This window comes from Hipposideros armiger, unplaced genomic scaffold, assembly GCF_001890085.2.
Source record: "Hipposideros armiger isolate ML-2016 unplaced genomic scaffold, ASM189008v1 scaffold_407, whole genome shotgun sequence".
NCBI classification, from domain to species: domain Eukaryota; kingdom Metazoa; phylum Chordata; class Mammalia; order Chiroptera; family Hipposideridae; genus Hipposideros; species Hipposideros armiger.
The window spans coordinates 1,303,180-1,322,244 of record NW_017731757.1 but is presented as its reverse complement, the minus strand read 5'-3'; the positions used below and the strand labels follow the sequence as shown (position 1 = coordinate 1,322,244).

Below are 19,065 nucleotides of genomic sequence, written 5' to 3'. Positions count from 1 at the left end.
AATACTGACTGACTGGCTGGCTGGCTGTAAATGAGGCTGAAATGAAATATGCTCAGCTCAGAATTTGGTCCACTGTTATAGGATACTTTCTTCTTTTTTTTTTTGTAGGGCATAGAGATTTTGTTATTGCAGAATATAGTGATCAAGAAAAGCTTCACTAATGGGGAAGAGAAACTTCTGCTGATCCTTAAAGGATGAAGAATTAATAAGGCCCATTTGAGGAGGGGCTAAATGTGTGCAAACACACACACACACACCCAGGACCACTTCAACAGTCCGTCTAGTGGGCATGTCAAGTTTCTTCCCGGAAGTTGTAGTGAGATTAGATTTAAGGGCTAAGAAATTTGAATTTTACTCTCCAGGCATGGGTTCCTTTGTAACACAAATCACCAGCCAATGAAGCAAAACCAATCCATTTAGATATATATTGCAAGATAGTGTTTCATTGTGAGAAAAGGCTGTTGAGTCCCTGCTCCAGTGTTATGGGACTGCTCCACAGCTAATCTCAGACAAAGTCAGAATCTGATGATCTCTTGAAGGGTCTCACCCTTTTATGACATATTAGATTCTCTGGTTCAGGGAAAAAAAGTATACTTAAGTTCCAAAATAAGCAAATATACTGGCATTTGAAGGCAAGGAGCAAAGATCTCAGAGGATCATGGGCAGGTTAATCTATGCACCATGGTATTCATAAGGCAAAGACAGAGGAAACAAAGAAATTATAAAAGGTAGGTCTTTCTTATAATTATAAAATGTTAAATGATCTAAGATCTCATTTGAGGGAATGGGAAAGAATAAGCTGAGGAAAAGTATACAGAATAAACGCTTCAGAAGTATCATAAAAATAAAATGATCAAGCATCTTTTAAGGTTTATCAAATATACCAAGGATAAGCAGAATCATTAAAAATGAGTCCTACATCCTACATCCTTTTAAACAAAACGGAACAACTCTCTTCAAGCTCCTTCCCACTCTCAGCTGATGACAGAAGAGAACGGTTCCCCCAAGTGGAAATTTGGCTTCCGGAAGCACTTCCTGCCCCACCACCCACAGTGGTCTTTTCTTCTCATCTTGGATCAAAGGTCACTTCCTAGAAGCTTTGCTGTCTGGGAGAGGCTCCCTAACTGCCTTTAGCTCCTACCCCCAGTTCACCTTCGAGGACTTCCTCTGTGGCACTCTAGCATTCCAAACTCAGCAAGGGATGCATTTCTGGATGTTTCCCTCCCCTTGAGAAGCTTGAGGAGATCTATGAGGAGAGGGCTTCATGCCTTACTCACCACTGTGTCTCAGGATCTCAACTCTAATGCCTCTTTAGAGTTGGGAGAGAGGGCCATACCACCTACCACCACCATCATACACATAAACTAAAAAACACAAATGACCCAGAGACTCCTCCCCAGAGCCTACATTCCAAATGGGCCATCCTCTGTGGGTCACGCTCCTTCAAAGAGTAGTCTGCCCTCATCTCGACTTCCTCCATCCCCTTTGATTTGCAGCCTTTGTAACCTGGCCTCCTATCCTAAACCTGCTCTGGATTAGACACCTTCTAATAGCCAAACCCAACTGACAACTTTCTGCTCACTGTCTCTCTTGCATTGAACACACCTGTCCTCCTTTGGTTTCCCCAACACTGATTTTCCTCCTCTCTTCCTTGCTGTTCATTCTGTGTCTCCTCTCTACCTGGCTTCTGTCTCTGTTTTCTCTGTAAATATCGAGGCTTCCGTAAAATTCTTATCCTGGGCCCTAAAAATGCTTCACTCTCTGGGCAGTTGTATCCACCCTCACAATTCAACTACTACCTGTTCAATGAAGAATACACAGGCTCTACTCTCATCCCAGGTCCCTCTCTCCCTACAACACCAGCCCCATACTTCCAACTACCTACAGGGGGCCTCCACCTAGAGGTCCCATAACTTCCTCAAGATAGCTGAACGGCAGAGCTGGGGTTGGAAATTAGATTTGTCTCACGCTAAAGCCTTATCCATTCTCCTATACAATATCCTTCCTATTATAACTTATCACACAGCGTTGTAATTGCTGACTTTCTATCTGTCTCTCCCAGGAGAGAGTGCCTCATGGAAGACGGGAATTAAATTGCATTCAACTCCACATCCCGAAGCCCAACATGGTACCTAGCACACAGGACACAATAAAAGCTTGTCAGATGAATGAAGATAAGAGCGTCATCTCGTTCATTCCTACATCCCAGCACATAGTAAGAGTTCAATAAGAGATTGGTGGATAAAACAAAAAGGAAGATGCTATAGAAATGAGAAATTGAAAAAAATTAAAACTCCATATTAATGGAGAATAAAAATAATGTTTTTTTGGGGGGAGGGAGAAGCTTCAAGATTTTCCATTATCTATCTAGTTGCAAATATGTTCACAAAACAACATATCTACCCATCAAATACTACAATTGTATTTGTATTGTTAATATTATTAATCATTAAATTAATTTTAGTCATCAATACAATTAAATTTAAAACATTTTATTAAAATATTACAAATATTACATACATATGTCACCTTTATTAATTAAATCAATCACTCTTTAGAAAATCAAGACTAGATTTATGCTGCTGGTATTAAGAAATCAAACACTTAAAAATGTGAATTTTAATTACGGCTTCTATATTTTGTTCCTTTGTTTGTTTACCCAAATACATTATGGTTTGAAGGCCAAAGTCTAGAAAAAGAATTCTTCCTTGCTGATTTCTCATGTGTGAGGTCTAGATGAAGATCTTTATACTATTTGTATTTTAATCCCTATTTTCATAAAGATATTTAGTTTTAACATGTAAAAAACTATGTTCTAACTTGTGACTTGGTTTTTAAAAATATTGTTAATACTCAAAGCTTTTATGATTTTTGAAAAACAAACAAACAAAACGTGTTTGAACACTACTTTGATAAGCCAGATGTGTACTGCCAGCCATTAGCTAACTTATCTGATAAGCCCAGGGCTGCCCTGAGGTAACCTGTAGGCTGTTGTTATTTTGTATTGTGTAAGTTATTTATTTCCTATGATATACTCAAAAACTTCCTCACTTCTGACCTAGCCTTCCAAAATTCCTCATTGGTCAAAAATTGACCTTTCTTCACTCACTACAGTTCTATACCTGTGTCAATTCAGGCTCCAACATACCACCCATTAGCCCCACTATCCCTGTGAATTTCTCACTCTAATGCAGGACAACAGTAAATGACACATATTTTCAAAATTAGCTATGTCACTGTATCACATTAGCATGGATATAAAGAGCTAACTATCCCAAAAACCAAAACTAAACTAAACAAACCCCACAAATGTCTACACACGTACAAGTCTGTTGAATTCCAAGGAAGAAAGTTAAGGTAAATAACCTCTATCTGGCAAGCAAATTTGCTCACATTTGAAACAGAATTTTCTTATCTCAGTCACTTGGTCAGAGGAGTAATAAAATCTCCCCCTGATTTCTGACTTGCTTCTCTAGAGGATATCAACTCTAGCTGTTAGGGTGTGAACGGAGGGTTCTGTTTCCAGGTCTCTCTCTCAATTCCTCAGCATCAGACTCAACTGGAAACACAAGTTCTAACCCAATGGTCCACATCTCTGAACTCTTACTTACAAAACCAACAAAACTATCATTGTCTTACAGAAAAAGGAATCAAACACACATGCTCTGGATTAAAAAGTTCACATGGATAAATGCAATTACATTAGTTCTGTATCTATTTCGTTTTAATGCTCCAGAAAAGCATGAGTCTACGCGTATCTTTAGTAAGAGAAAAACATTAAGCAGGACAGTCTTAGTTTGAATATTATGATAAATGGAAAGCTTAACACCCTTTTCATTCAAGTATCTAATCGATTTGCATCCTATTTGTTACTATAAATCCTGCCACATTCTTTCTGGCTTAAGAACACTAGATGATGCGTGGATTGGTAAGGACCACACCTCCTGCAAGATAACACCAAGGGTAACGTCTTCCCAAGGAAATTCCCAGCCTTTTCAAAGCTCAATTGTTGCAATCAATTCAGCTGTTAGGTTTAGAAATACATTCTGCGAGCTTCTCTGAGCATAGGAGGAGCTTTTGGTCATGAGGACTGTTACCCAAAGAATCTGATGAGAGCCATTAAAATCAAGGGCCTCCCGGTGTCAGGAGCCGCTTTTGCTAATAACGTTAAAAGCAAAGGCAGACAGACAATTTTTTTCTCTCTCAATTCTGAGAGGGGCTAACAAAACTCTTTACAAGAGTTGATGAGTTAGAGATGAGGCCTAAAACTCATTTCCATGTCAGAGTCCCATGCAATTGAGAGGGTGCTACTGCTCAGGTAGTTAATATTCATAATATCTGCATGTTTTACCTGACTAGTACTTCCACTTTGAAAATTTATTAGAGGATTGAGTCAAAGCAGACCAAATGTCCTTTAAAACACTAACAACCCCTGCCCCTCAAAATAAAAACTCCAAAAGTAGATCTACTACATAAGCACAGCCATAAGGTGAGTCAAGCTGATTGTCATTTTGACCTTGCTTTGCTTTAATTCAGGAATCTATTTAGAAATGTAACGAGCACTCCTCTTCATTCGGCTCAGCTAGCAGAGCTAATAGGCTTCTAATTAATTTCCAGAAGATGGCTGTTATAGCTAACAGGTTTTAAACATTTGGTTGATTGGGGAAAATGAATTGAATATAATGTATTTGATTTGGAAAATTAGTTTTCATTCTATGTGCTTACCATAATAGTGTTTATTTTAAGTTTACATGATTCCATTAAGAGTCCCAGAACACCACCAGGTTGTTTTCATCCTGACAGTCCTATCCAACTTAAAAAAAAAAAAAAATCAATTTACATTTTGATTTTTGTTGGCCTTTATTTGAGGACAGGTTGAATTCATTTTTGTGGCTTTAATAAAAATCTTTGCTTGCTAATATAGCAACAGGCCCAAATACTTCAAAATGATCCCTGTGATACCTCAGTCAAAAGCTCCACTCATCGAATGCAAATCCTCTGGAAAAAGGCTTCTGTTCACAAAGTAAGATGAACCAGTTACTTCATTGTTTATGAAGTTTCACTTGATTCCTCCTGACAGCCATTTAAACAATGAATGTTGGGAAATGTCCCTCAAAGAATCAACAACAATGGCCGGGATCAGAGCTTTTCTATTTAGCTAGTACTATTTTTAAAAGGAGAAAATATTTCTTCCTGAAGGGATTATGGGACGCCTTATTAAAGACACCTGCACACAAAACAAGTGACAATAGATCTTCATCATAATTGATAACTGAGTTATCCTTTATTACAAAAGCTCCTTTCTTGGAGACAATAACATCAAGATTTACCTTTGCTATGAGATTCAAGGAATCAGCTAATTGGGACTACTGGTATTCAACAATGATAAGATCCACCAAGATTGAATGAGAGGATAATAAAAAGACCCTTGTCTCTCAGGTTAAAGAACAGCGAGGCTAGAATTTTCTCTCCTCAGGCTGAGGATGTTTTATACTGAAATCAGGTAGCACCTATCACTGTCTCTCCATCTATCCTGCAAAAATATATGAGGGATTCTACTTATGAGGGCGAACTTCGTGCTAAGCACAGGCCGGCCAGCTTTGGACACTCAACCTTGGCCTACCTGGCTGTTGCAAAGAAAGAGAACTTTTCACAAAATCTTCTCAAACTGATTATCAATCACATCAAATGTGACACTGTTTTAATGGAAGATTGCTTCTTAGAGATAAATGACATAGCTAAACGCAGGAGGACACATTTATAAAAATAAGCCTGCAGAAGAGAAAAGAAAATCAGACATCTTTGTTTGCAGTGAAAGTACTGTACCTGAGTCTCAGCTTACTTCCTGTTGGTAACAGTTGATACCTTTACCCATGAGCTATGATGTTTGAAGTCAGATATTCACTGCTGGCATTTCTGTGTGACTAACAAGAATGCCTGTAATCATCTCAGGCCTATTACTGATTTCTCTGACATAGCTAATTTCCCAAATTAAGTAATTCTGGCTCCTTTTATAACAGTGGCTCCAGAAGAAATAAAAAGATAAAAAAATAAGAGGTGGGCCCATCGACATCAAACCATAATTGCACACCCCAACTGTAGGTAGCATTTCTACTTCCTGGCCTTAAAATGAGTTCATGAGTCTACTGTAAACTGGCACTTAGGAAAAGTGAAAAAGGTTCATGAAGTATTAGCAACAGCAGCTGCAATCTTAGAATATGGGCAGCTTTTGATTAATGCATTTCATTTCCAAAATACACACTTAGAAATGAAGAAGTCCTCCAGCCTGCATCACTAAAAAGTAGACAGAATTAAACAACAGAAACAACATGCCACAGGAGCAACAGTACTAAATGAGGAGATGAGAGATGAGGTGACCCAACGATATTCTTTAAAACCTCAAGATCACAGACAAAACAAATGCTTTATACAAGGTATTTCTGTGGGATTGCTGGTTTTCCTTAAAAAAGACACCTTAAGACTTAGAGCAATCAATGTGTGAAAGAAAAGCTGCCTAGAAAAACAAAAAGGACATTTCTGAGATGACTTTGATCCTGTACTCAAATTATTGGCTTAAACGGACTTGCCTTTAAAAGCTTTGCATCTGCAATAACTGCTCCCTATTGTCCTTGTTAACAAAGTATTATTTTCACCTTATTATTACTAATCTTTTCTTTGTAAGTAACCACACCTGGTTTTTATCCACACACACACACAAAAAAAAAAAACGGTGTGGTAAATATTTTTCTCCTTTGTGGTAATACAATGCATAATTTAGTTAATCTAGGCTATCTTTCCGTGAGAGGTGATTGTTTCTATATTATGAAATGTGCTCACAGTAAAGTGAACTCCACGCCAGATACCTGGAAGGCAGGTGGAGAACCACTTACCAAGCATGTAGCTGCTTCGAACCAACCTTGACATGACTGTGTGTAGCCACTCCTACACACGAGGTATTACTCATGTTAACTTAGCCTCCGAATCATCGCCACACCTTTCTTTGACAAACATGGTATTTTATTAAGATAACATGACACACTGCCAGGCTGAAATGCCCACCCTTAGCCCCCATGAGAGGCCTTAGAAAATAAGCAACTTCCATTTTCTGTTTGAGAACTGGACATTACTGTTAGTTTACCTGGATGAAATCTAGAAATGTCAGGGGCAGGAGGTCATCCATATGTCCAATGTCTTTGGAGAAACGATTTAAAATTCTTCCTGTAATGTGAAAGGATATGAGAAATTACTCATTTCCCCAGACAGATCCTTCAAGAGAAACAATTCACAAACAAATCAAAACAATATTTTAAATGCATATGTATTTAATATGTTACACATTCATATGAAATAAGCCAATGTCAGTGGTAAAATAAAATAAAATAAAATAGGATAATACCTAAAGAGAAACAAAAATATCACCAAATAGCAGTGGGTGGAGAGCTGAAATTTGGCCCTGATTTTTTAAAGAATAGGGGGGGAAAAGTCTTGTGACAGTATTGGAAAACATTGGTGGATTTTAGAAGGTTCCCTCCTTTTAGACCCCATGTAAAACTTCAATCCACGTGCTAAATATAGGTAAATAAACAATTGCAAAATACACAAATAAACCTAATTGTTACACTAACTTGGCTTTAGCTATCAGAAATTAATTTTGCTAAGTAGTATGTTTTAAATAAATGTAATTATTTATTTAAATAACTTTTCCCACCCAGGATAGTTCAAGGAACCTCACATTTTGTAAAAATTTGGAATCCTGCCATTTTCAAATTGTGAGTTTACTACTGGGGTAGTAAGTCCTTATTTTCAGAGGTGCACCGGGTATGACAAACACAGACTTACTCCCTAAAACATCCAAGAAGAAGAATAAAGGTAGGAAAACAAATATTATTTAATGATTAAAGATCATTTCTTATCACTGATTTCACTGATTTTATTTCCCCCCTCAGAATCCAGGAAAACAATATATTCTAAAGGCTTCAGAATTGGAAGATCAGAACTAATTTCTAATAAATATCATTTCTCAAGTGATTTAATTCAAAAAAATTAAAGCCACACACACATACAAACAGAGCTTCTTCTGGTACAGGCAACTCCTGAGTCATGTATTTATCTAGACCCTACACTTCTGTAACTGATGCTTCGGGAAACCAGACTGCAGGTGAGATAGATGTGGGGCTTTTAGGTGCTCTTCCCAGATTCGTCAGAGGTGACTTCCGCTGAGGCCTTTCATACCAAGCCACAACTGGAACGTGAATGGCCAGAGGCTGAGCTTCCAGTTCTGGAGAAATGCTGCCTCTGCAATCCTCCCACGAGGCACCTGGGCTGGGCTAGGTGGCACAGGTGTGCCAAGCCAGGAGCTGGAGCAACTGGAGGCTTTCCCGCTTGGCCAGGCCACGCCACTACACGCAGGGCCGCGACTTTCCTGTCTTAGACTTAGAAAACACAGACTCCAGAAACCACCGTTTTGTGACACCTTTGGAAGGCCCGCAACAACTTTTCTGAGCCTCCAATAATACCTCCTTCAGAGCCTAATTCTGAGGATTAAACGGGCTCATGTGTGTGAAAGAACCCAGTCACAATGCCAGACACGAAAACAGAAGCTCAAAACGAGTCAAATAAACCAACAAAAGCCCCAAGGTGAAATAGTAATATTACCCACAGGTTCTGCAGCATGACTGTCACCTGAGAAAGTCTACTGGGCACTGTCTTGTCAGGTGGTCGGTTGGTTCAAATGCAGGTTCTCACTCAGTAGCTTCAGGGAGGAGCTTGAGGTTCTGCATGTCTACCAAGCTCTTAGAAACGGCTTTCTGCGTTTCCCAGACCACACTTTGCGGGGCAAGAGGTTCAGGTATTATTTCACCAGTTGTAATTCAGGAGCATTAACATCAGCTGAGCCATTTTGCACATATTCTCATGGATTCTGTGGCCTAGCTAGTTATTTTTTAAGTTCTCAAAGTATCAATAGCAAAATAAGGAAAATATATGTCAAAAAATGTTAAAGACAGTTTAAGTGCTTGTTATTTCTTCAACAGAAAAGTACACATTTTTAACACAGGCAGGATTCAGAAGCAATGCAAGTATGGTTCAGCTTTAAAACTGTTGAAAGCAATTGTAAAATTAAAAAAAAAAAACATGAAAAAAGCTACACAGAGATAACAATACGTGAAACCACCTTTTTACCTTTTACTAGATGTGGGAGTCTTAAGGTCTGAGACACCCATGGTTGGGAAACAGTGTAAAATATAAAGAAAACACATAACTGAGAAAAACCATCTCCCTGCACGGCTACTATAATCACTCAACTGAATGTCCAAGATGGTCAAAAACTAAACTTTTATTCACCAACGAGCTGAGTATAGAAAATGTGAGATTAGAAGGTTCATTAGTTACTTCCTTGCTCTAAGAAACAATTAAGAGAATGAATGATGTTTGCAGGATATTTCATCTGATTTTGTGACAGTCTGTTGTAATCAGAGCTGTGATTTCAAGTTCACGGCCTTGTAGTCAGTGTCTCAAAGGTCTCCACATCAAATCCTCATGATGAATTCCCTTCACCCACATGCCATGTCTCCTCACCCAAATGCCATGTGGTCACTGCTGGAACATCTCCAGGGATACAGATGGAAAGGGGATTTGCTGTGAACGGCGGGGGACCCAGTCCATTTTCAGACTGTTCTCTTAGGCACGGCTTTCTTACATTAAACCAAATCTTGCTTTCCTGGAACAGCCAACGTCGGCTGCTTATTCTGTCTGTATAACCATGCGGAGTAAATCTAATTTCTCTTGACAGGACAGCCCTTCCTATGCTTGAAGAAAGCAAATCATAGCCTTTCCAGGCTTCTCCCCATCAACCAGTGCTTGGTACCTCAATTATCCCTCATAAGGCACAGTGTCCCCTCTTGGCCATTGCTCCTGCCCAGACTCAGATGGTCAGTCTCCGTTAATGTCTTGTGCCCAGGATTGAAATTAATACCCCAGGTATTGTTTGATCACCTCGGGGTAAAGTGGGGACACCATCTCCCCATTCTGTACAGGATCTAGCCAATCACGAAGCCAACAATCACGGTAAATTCTGGCGGCCAGATCACTTTTTGGACACAAACAAGTCTGCAACAAGTCTGTAATGTAGTATGTGCAATTTTAATTTTTTCTTGACGTTCTTACTGTTCTACAATGACTATGTATTACTTGTGTTTTTAAAAAAAGTGTAGAAAGGGGAGAGAGAGGGTTGAGTGGGGTGAAGGGAGGAAGGTGGAGGGGTAGTGGAAAGGGGAGACGGGGGACGTAGGAGGAAAGAACAGGGAGAAAACAGAGGGAGGTGTCTTCCTTAAAGTCCATACCATTAGTGAACCACTCAGGATCCTCCCAACTGCTCTGGTTCACATTTTTCAATCTTGTCCACAAGATAAAATGCCATGAAACATGTCATCAAACATCTTGTCAAAGTACAAATTCATTAGTGATCATATTTTAAGAACTGATTTAACAATCTAAGCTGGAATTCTGACACCTCTCCCATATCTAGGATTCCTCAGCTTACTTATACTCAAACTATAATTTAAAACTTGGAAGTTCCCACGTCTAGTTTGGGCCCTATTCCTTTCTTTCTTTTTTTCAACAAAAAGGGAGGTATACTTACATATCAAAATGTTGAGGCATATTTTTATTGAGGTATATTTTACAACTTAAAAAAATTTACCCATTTCAGGTGTACAATTCTCTGAATTTCAGTAACCTAACTGGGCAATGCAACAATCACCAAAAATCAATTTTAAGACATTTTTATCCCCCCATAAGACCCCCCCATGCTATTTACAGTGACTCCCTATTTCCCACCCCCAACTTCAGGCAACCACTAATCTACTCGCTTTCTCTGTAAATTTGTCTTTTCAGGACACATTATACACATGGATTTGTACAATATGTGGTCTCTGTGTCTGGCTTCTTTCGCTTAGCCTAGTTTTTTGAGGTTCATCCTCGATATAGCATGCGTCAGTAGTTCCTTCCTTTTGAGCCCCATTCTCTACCATGAAAGTGATCTTAGGTATCAGCAAAACAGACCCGACATCAGGCCACACCACACCTAACCTTAGGGTAAGAGCAGATGTGTTCTATGAACTCTTCGATATTGTGAACTTTTTTTTTTTTAAGATTTTTATTGGGGAATTGAGGGGATGGGAACAGTGCTGGGGAATTGGGGGAAGGGGAACAGACAAGTTGCTGTCCTTTTGTTCTTCAGTCTAGTTGTGGAGGATGTTGCTTCACTGGCCCAAGTTGGCACCATCATTGCGCTCTTCCCGGGCGAGGCAGATCAGTCGCCGGCTTCTGGACGGCCGCTCACGCTGGCTGCTGGCTACACACGGTAGCCCATGGCAACCCACTGCCACAGGGGCTGCAGCCTACGCCGTCGCCGGCGACTCACGGCAGCCCAGCTCCAGGTTGAGCTGTTGTTCAGCATCTTAGCTGTAGAGGGCAGTGTCACTGGCCCTCATATGTGGGATCCGAACCAGGGCCTTCTGGCATCCCAAGTCAGTTCTTAACCATCGCGCCACTCGGCCAGCCCTGAACTTCTTTATATGTGCCCACGTTTAGCTTCACTGATTGTTCTAGAATCCAATGCTTTCGGTAAGAATGGGCCATTAGTGTGATTGCCCTACAGAGTCCAAAGCCAGGAGTGCTGGGTCTGAGCCAGGCTCTGAATCCGGGAGAGTGTGCAAGGGTAAGTAAAAGAACCACTGTCCTGGTGAAAGGTGGAATCCAACTCCAAGCAGCCTATTAAAGAAAAGGTCAGAGTCCCTCTAAAAGGGCAAAGAGAATGACCTGTACCTTTCAGGTACAATGTCATGTGATGGACAAAACTAGTCCAAAGGAGAGGGTGTTTGATAGAGCCCAGAGATGGCCACTGGGCTGAACGGATCACTGTGTACATGAGGGAGCTGTTATATGACCCGAGCAAACCTGAACTTTCTACAAGATTCTACACCAACTAATTCAGCTTAGACCAGAGAAAGAACAGGAGCAGGAGCTGAAGAAGTCTGGGAGCTCAACATTTCCATTGCCTTTGATGTTAAAGTACGTCATCAACATGGTGGCCGCTCAAAGAATGTCATGAAACAGAAGAGCAGGAATTAGGAAACCATTGCTGGAAAAACCAGAGAGAGCCCCTGTCCTCTAGAGCTTAGTAGTAACAGACCTTTAGGCAACTCATCCAACCTCCACTGAGACGAAAATCCCTTCTCTGTAAAACAGGGATGATAATATTTGCCTAGTTCACTGGATAAAAGGTTACAAGGATAAAAGATATCATGCTTATGAAGACGCATTCTAAATTATAAACTAGCACATGTGTATGGTGTTATTCACATTATCATGGGATTTTTAGAGCTTTGAGAGGCACGCAAGGTCGTTAGGGCTAGTAATTTCTCTATTTTGTCTTGTGAAAATTGAGATGTTAAAGAAGTGCCTTGAAGAATGAGGCAGGAAAGGAAATGGAGGCCAAGTTCACCCAGTTCCAGACATCCCACCCTTCTCCCTTAATGCCCATCCCCTCCCACCAGCCCCCTCCTGAACAGAGCCCCTTACATCCATCTGGACATTCAAATACAGATGGCCTTTGAAGAAAGGGTTTTCAGCTAACAGAAATGTTCAAATCCATTTGTAGACTAAGCTCCTTGTGATAGAGATGAGACTACAAGGTCGACCCTTGCTCAGGGTGACACAGTATTTCATAATGGGGTGGGTGCTACTGCCAAGCCATCCTGGGATTTCCAACACAGCAGAGGGAAGACGCCTCAGAAACCCCACTTTTCAGGACCACTTCCTTTAATATCCTTTGCTAGCTCTTATTTTTTTCTAAAGATAGAACCATCGACCATTTTTTCTTTTTCTGGTTCTCCTAATCTTCGCTCACTTTCATTACAATGATTTCCTATTTGCTTATGCATCCCAAATCTTATCTCCACTCCCGATCTGCCAGGGCTTCCTTGGGCACTTGGCTGTCCTACAAAACATCTTCAGCTCAACACATCTAAGCTGAACAGAATCCTTTGAAGTTGACCCACAACTACCCACGCTCAACTTCTCAAACTTTGCCTTAGACCTCTGCCCAAACACACAGCATGAAAACTTTTAAGTCACTTTTGATTTACCTTTATGTCACATAATTATCAGCAGGCCTTAACTTGTCCTTCAAAATAATCTCATTTATATCCTTATTGCTTTGTCTATCAAATCAAACCATTCAAGTTTTATGGAATGGTGAGGAGAGAAGAGACAGAAGAGATAGCTACCTAACCTCCCTTCCATCACTCCTAACCATATGTCCTTACTCTGATGGGGGCCTTCTCTCTCTTTTATTCATTTGCCAGGACAGTCCTCCGTCCCTGCTCTGCTCCATCTATCCAGATTTCAGCCTTACCCCATTCTCTTCCGTGAAACTTTGGCTGACAAATGTGGCTCCCAGGTATCTGCCACTCGCTTTAACGTCTCTATCTGTGCTGCTGGCTTGGGATAATTGTAGTAGCCTCTCAGAAAGCCTCCACAACCCTGGCCACAGCTAACTGACCAAAGGTGCCCAGGGAGAGCTAAACCACTGACTAGCTGCCAAGTCTTTCCGATTCCCCCTATGAGGCCATGAGAGAAGCAGAAGAGTGGAGAAGACTCACCATCCCAAGCAAAGATGAGAGGCAAAGGGGCTTGGGTACATGCACGAGCCCTGTATGACAGCAGCTCCAACTCCAGTTACCAGGAAAGTCAGCATGGCTTCAGCTCCATGAGAACCCATTTCCTCTCAATCAAGCTCTCCTCCTTTGAACTAACATAGGTAGATTCTGCCCCTAGCAACCCAAAAGCCTTGATCAGAACAATTACCACATGTCCAACAAAAGATTGCTTACTAAAATTAGAGGGATTTTATAAAGTAAAATTTCCAAATTACTAATTATCCTTTTAAGTAACAAAATCTTTGTTTTAATCATTTTGGCAGAAACTTTTTCATGTGGATTACAGACTTTTGTCTTCTTAAACAAAAGATACAGAGCATAATAAACACACCCTTTCTTGACAACCCAGAGCTAATATTTTGAGCATCAATGGTGTAACTGTTTTTAAACATGGCGATGTCCTTTGGGGCTACTTAAGATTCCTTTCAATGCACTCCTACACCCCAAAACACCATGGTTTTATATTACTGCGCTTTCTGCTGACACATTTCCTATTGCCCAAAGCCTGCCTCCAACCTTGTTTTACTTTTAGTTATAAGGACTGAGGAGACCCTGCAACCAAGAAGGGCCTAAAATAAGACTCCATACACTCTCGGCAAAGACAGAAACAATTTTCATGTGTAAAGGCACAGTTTTTCCAACACTTTGATGAGACTGTTTTAGCTTGCTTCCAGATTCCCCCTGGAGTCTGAGTATATCTCAGAGTAGATCAGAGTAGAACAAAAACTCATAGACACAGACAATAGTTTAGTGGTTACCAGTGGGTAGGGGGAGAGAAGGGTGGTAGATGAGGGTAAAGGCGATCAAATATATGTGTGATGGAAACAGAACTGACTCTGGGTGGTGAACACACAATGTGATATATAGATGATATATTACAGAATTGTACACCTGAAACCTATGTAACATTACTAACCATTGTCACCTGGATACACTTTAATAAAAATAAAAAAAAGAATCTATTTCATGGTTTAACCACTTTTCATGTATATTCATCTTAATTTACATCTAGAATATACACCCTTTGTAAACATGGGCCATGTTTCATACACAACCTATACCAAACTGCAAAGTGCCTGGGGTGAGGAGGCTTCAAACTGAATTTGCAAAATGCCATCAACCTAGTAGCTTTCCAACTTTTTTTTTCTTTTTTTCACATGGGAAACCTTCTGTGCAGATGGACTCTTCTTACACAAAAACAAACAAATTCATAAAATAGTTTAAAAAGCAGCTCTTACTGAAAAGAGACTGTGAGACCTGAAACCCACTCAACAACCATCTTTCTACATGTCAATCAGGGGGATACAACTGGAAAGATTAGTTCTGATCACTATAGACTCCACCAGTGCTCTAGTCTTCGATTTGTAAACACCTCAGCAAACTGACCAAGACATTGAGGGCTCCTGAGTTTCCAAACGGGAGTTAGATCCGGAATAGCCCAATACTCATAAGAACAATAAATGCTTCCCAAACTTTAATCTGTACATGAGTCTCCTGAGGATCTGGTTAAAATGTATATTCTCAAGAGCTCTGGATGGGATCTGAGATTCCATGTTTCTAACAGCTCCCTGATGATACTCATGCTGATGGTCCAGGGACCAAACTTGGAACAACAAGGAAGAATTTGGAAATTTCTGATGCTATTCCTTCAGTCTTCAAGAACCTATAAGATAACCTTGTCATATTTATATGTGTAATTACTGCCCTTTTAAATTCCCTTCTTTGCTTCCAGGAGCTAAAGACCACTGGTCTTCTTTTTATTTTCACAAATTAAATTAGACTATAGGCATTATTAGGGCAGAGGTTCTGCCTCTTTCATTCATGGCTGTATCTCTAGTGCCCAGACCAATGTCTAGTGTATCAAAGGCGCTAGAGCATATTCTGAATAAAACAAGCCCTTCTGCTATAAATAACAAATGGTTTGTTTTCACATTTCAGTCTCTATTTCCAATGCTTGATAGTTCATGCAGACTTTTTTTGGCAGTTGTTTTCCGATCTGGGAAAATTCATGTTGCAACATGATGTGTGTCTGGTTCGTCATACTTGTCACTTTCCTTGTGTTGTTGTTGATCTAATTCGTGCTCCTTCAAAGGGCATTTGAAGTTTCTGGTTACAGGCTAAGTTTGGGTACAGCAATTTACAGAAGCTGACACAACGGCAGGAAAGCACTCCAGAAAGTGAGGAAGCCAGTGTCTCAAAGAGGCGAAAGGGAGTCGAGGCAAGAGCAGTCAGTCCCTAGGTGCTGGGTGGGTGATAGAAGCTGACAGAAAACGAAGCAAGGGATGCGTGTGGAGCAGACACAGATGACCTGGGGATTGGGAAGCAGGCAGCAAGAACAGGGCAGAGAAGAAGGACAGAAGAAACATACAGGAGAAGGAATGCAAGGCACAGATATTATATGAGGTCTGACAATTAAGTTCGCGAACTTGTTGTAACGATGTTGCTAAACTTTTTTGATATAGAGGGATTATTCATTATGAATTTATACCAACTGAACAAACACTTAACCAAGTTTATTATTGGAAGTGCTGAAAAGGCAGCGTGAAAAAGTTAGATGACCTGAACTTTTTGCCAACAATTCATAGCCCTTGCATCACGACAATGCACCAGCTCACATAGCACTGTCTGTGAGGGATTTTTTTAGCCAGTAAACAAATCACTGTATTGGAACACCCTCCCTACTCACCTGATCTGGCCCCCAGTGACTTCTTTCTTTACCTGAAGATAAAGAAAATATTGAAAGGAAGACATTCTGATAACATTCAGGACATCAAGGGTAATATGACGACAGCTCTGATGACCATTCCAGAAAGAGTTCCAAAATTGCTTTGAAGGGTGGACTAAGCACTGGCGTCAGTGCATAGCTTCCCAAGGGGAGTACTTCGAAGGTGGCTGTAGTGATATTCAGCAACGAGATATGCAGGACTTTTTCTACGATGAGTTCATGAACTTAATTGTCAGACCTCCTAGGTAACCAGATATTGAGAAAAATATCTGGTCTATCCATGGCCTAGGCTTATCCCCTAAAGTTAGGAACTCCTCTGAGAACTTAAAGGTCAAACCACATAAGAGATGGCATTTGATTTAAATGGTAGCCTTTAAAAGGTACATCCTAACCCAGACCATTTTCTTATGGCACTAAATTTGGTACCCAGGCCAGAGAGGGTGAGCTTAACCCCATGAGGAAGAAGCCTACTGTGCCTTACAGACAGCACTGACAGGCCCCTTCTTCTGTGTCACAGCAAATATGGGACAGATGCACCTGCAGTTGCTGGTTTTCCTCTGGCTATGCCACCTGCCTGCTTACACGCTGGGGAAAGCCAGAACTGAAGTCCAGGGGGCAGGTCCTAGAATGAGCATCACCTGCTGGTTCTAGTGGCAGCAGTTTGATGGTGGAAAGAGTAGGAGGAAGCCACAGGTAGACTGATCTGTGGCCACAGGACCACACCAGTACTGTGGTCCCAATGGTGGTGTTGGCAGGTGGATACCTAATGCTGTGGGATTTTAATATTGCCTGGGAGTTAAGATTGAATCAGGACAGCAGTAAATCAACGAGGGTTTGCAGGTACTCCGCTAGCAATGTGAAACAGTGCCTTTCGAGAATGGTTATTTTGTGTTTTCAAAGTCTAGTACTGTCTTCCCTTTTCATATAATTAAGATATATTAAAAACAATAGTTTCGGGCCAGCCGAGTGGCGCGATGTTTAAGAACTGGCTTGGGATGCCAGAGGACCCCGGTTCGGATCCCACATATGAGGGCCAGTGACACTGCCCTCTACAGCTAAGATGCTGAACAACAGCTCAACCTGGAGCTGGGCTGCCATGAGTCGTTGGCGATGGCATAGGCTGCAGACCCTGTAGCAGTGGGTTGCCATGGGCTACCGTATGTAGCCAGCAGCCAGCATGAGTGGCCAGCGGCCGCAGTGAGCGGCCGTCCAGAAGCCAGTGACTGATGTGCCTCACCCGGGAAGAGTGCAATGATGGTGCCAACTTGGGCCAGTGAAGCAAAGTCCTCCATAACTAGACTAAAGAACAAAATGACAACTTGTCTGTTCCCCTTCCCCCAATTCCTCAATAAAAAAAAAAAAACACAATAGTTTCAAGGTTTCATTATATAACATGACAGATCAGAGGAAATGAGTTTGAAAAACACTTTATGTGCTCTTTCCTTGTGGAATATCTTTATTTTTTTCCTACCTGGAAGATACCAGGTGGGTCTACCTAGACAAGATGACTTGGAAAATCTCAAATGTCTTCAAGACAAAGGGCAATCTCAATCTCTTTTCTATATCCAGCTTCATGTCTTCCTTCCTCTAGGTCACAACATTCTCTTACCTTGTAATCTTTCTTCCTGCTCACCAATCAGACAAAACATCTTTAACCCCTTGTCAGTGCTTGCTATTTAGATTTAAAATTTGACTTAACCTGTTGTTTGGTGTCTACTGGGCATTTTGTAACCTAATGGTGGTGGCAGACTAATAAGATACACATAAGTGAATACAGTCCATACAGTGACACAGTATCATAGAACACGTCGAGCACAAACCCAAGTGGCATGGAGAGGCACAAGGCAGGTGGTGATGAGAGAGTAGTGGGTGTCACCAGACGGTGTGAGTTACAGGATTAGGCAGGGTTAGCGTAACAAGTTTTTAAGGCGGAAACCCGACCTGAGAATTTGGAAGGAGGGCAGAGCATAGGTTGATGGAGGGTGGAGAGGTTGTTCAGGTGAGAGGAATGACATTTGTAAGGACTAACAGGTGAGAAAGGGCAAAAGGATGACAAATATTTGCCTAGTTGATGGAAAGAGCATGACCTAAGCTGTGCAAAAATGTGTAGAATGGAAGTGGAAAGTACATCTACTGAAAATTCCCTTCAGTCAGAAAGAGGTCTAATTTCTGTCCTTTGCCAGAGTCTCTTCAAAGCCATGGTTGTAAGGAGGAAGTACTGAGGAGGGGGCCAAGTGGAGGAAGGATGGAGGGACATCTTACACATGTTACCTAGGCTGAAGAAAGTCTGAAGAGCTCTACAGAAGGCAGCCAAGAACCAATTGTGCCTCAGCCTCTGTGAGCACAGACAAACCCCCACACTAACTCACCACTGTGCCTGCACTGTACACCAGCGATTTGGACAGGATTTTTTTCTCATGGTAGTTTGCTTCACTCGTGCTTGATTTCTAGAATACCACCACTACCACATGAGCACCAATTGTGCCAGAAACTGTGGTAAACACGGTGGACACATCACCTAAAAACTATGAGTGAGATATTGTCCCCACTTTACAGAAGAGGCAGCTGAGGCTTAGAGACAGTAAGAAATTAACTCAAGGATACATGGCTGTAAAGTGG

General features: G+C 41.1%; 1 protein-coding gene across 1 annotated transcript in view; it reads right to left on the bottom strand.

Moving 5' to 3' along the window:
* ABCC4 (ATP binding cassette subfamily C member 4 (PEL blood group)) overlaps positions 1-19,065 on the bottom strand; it is a 289,286-nt gene that overhangs the window by 94,352 nt on the left and 175,869 nt on the right. The window contains exons 20-21 of the mRNA XM_019663851.1: positions 7,139-7,218; positions 5,624-5,627 (exon numbers count right to left, since the gene is read on the bottom strand). Of these exons, the coding sequence (XP_019519396.1) occupies positions 5,624-5,627; positions 7,139-7,218 (84 nt within the window). The remainder of the gene's footprint in view (positions 1-5,623; positions 5,628-7,138; positions 7,219-19,065) is intronic.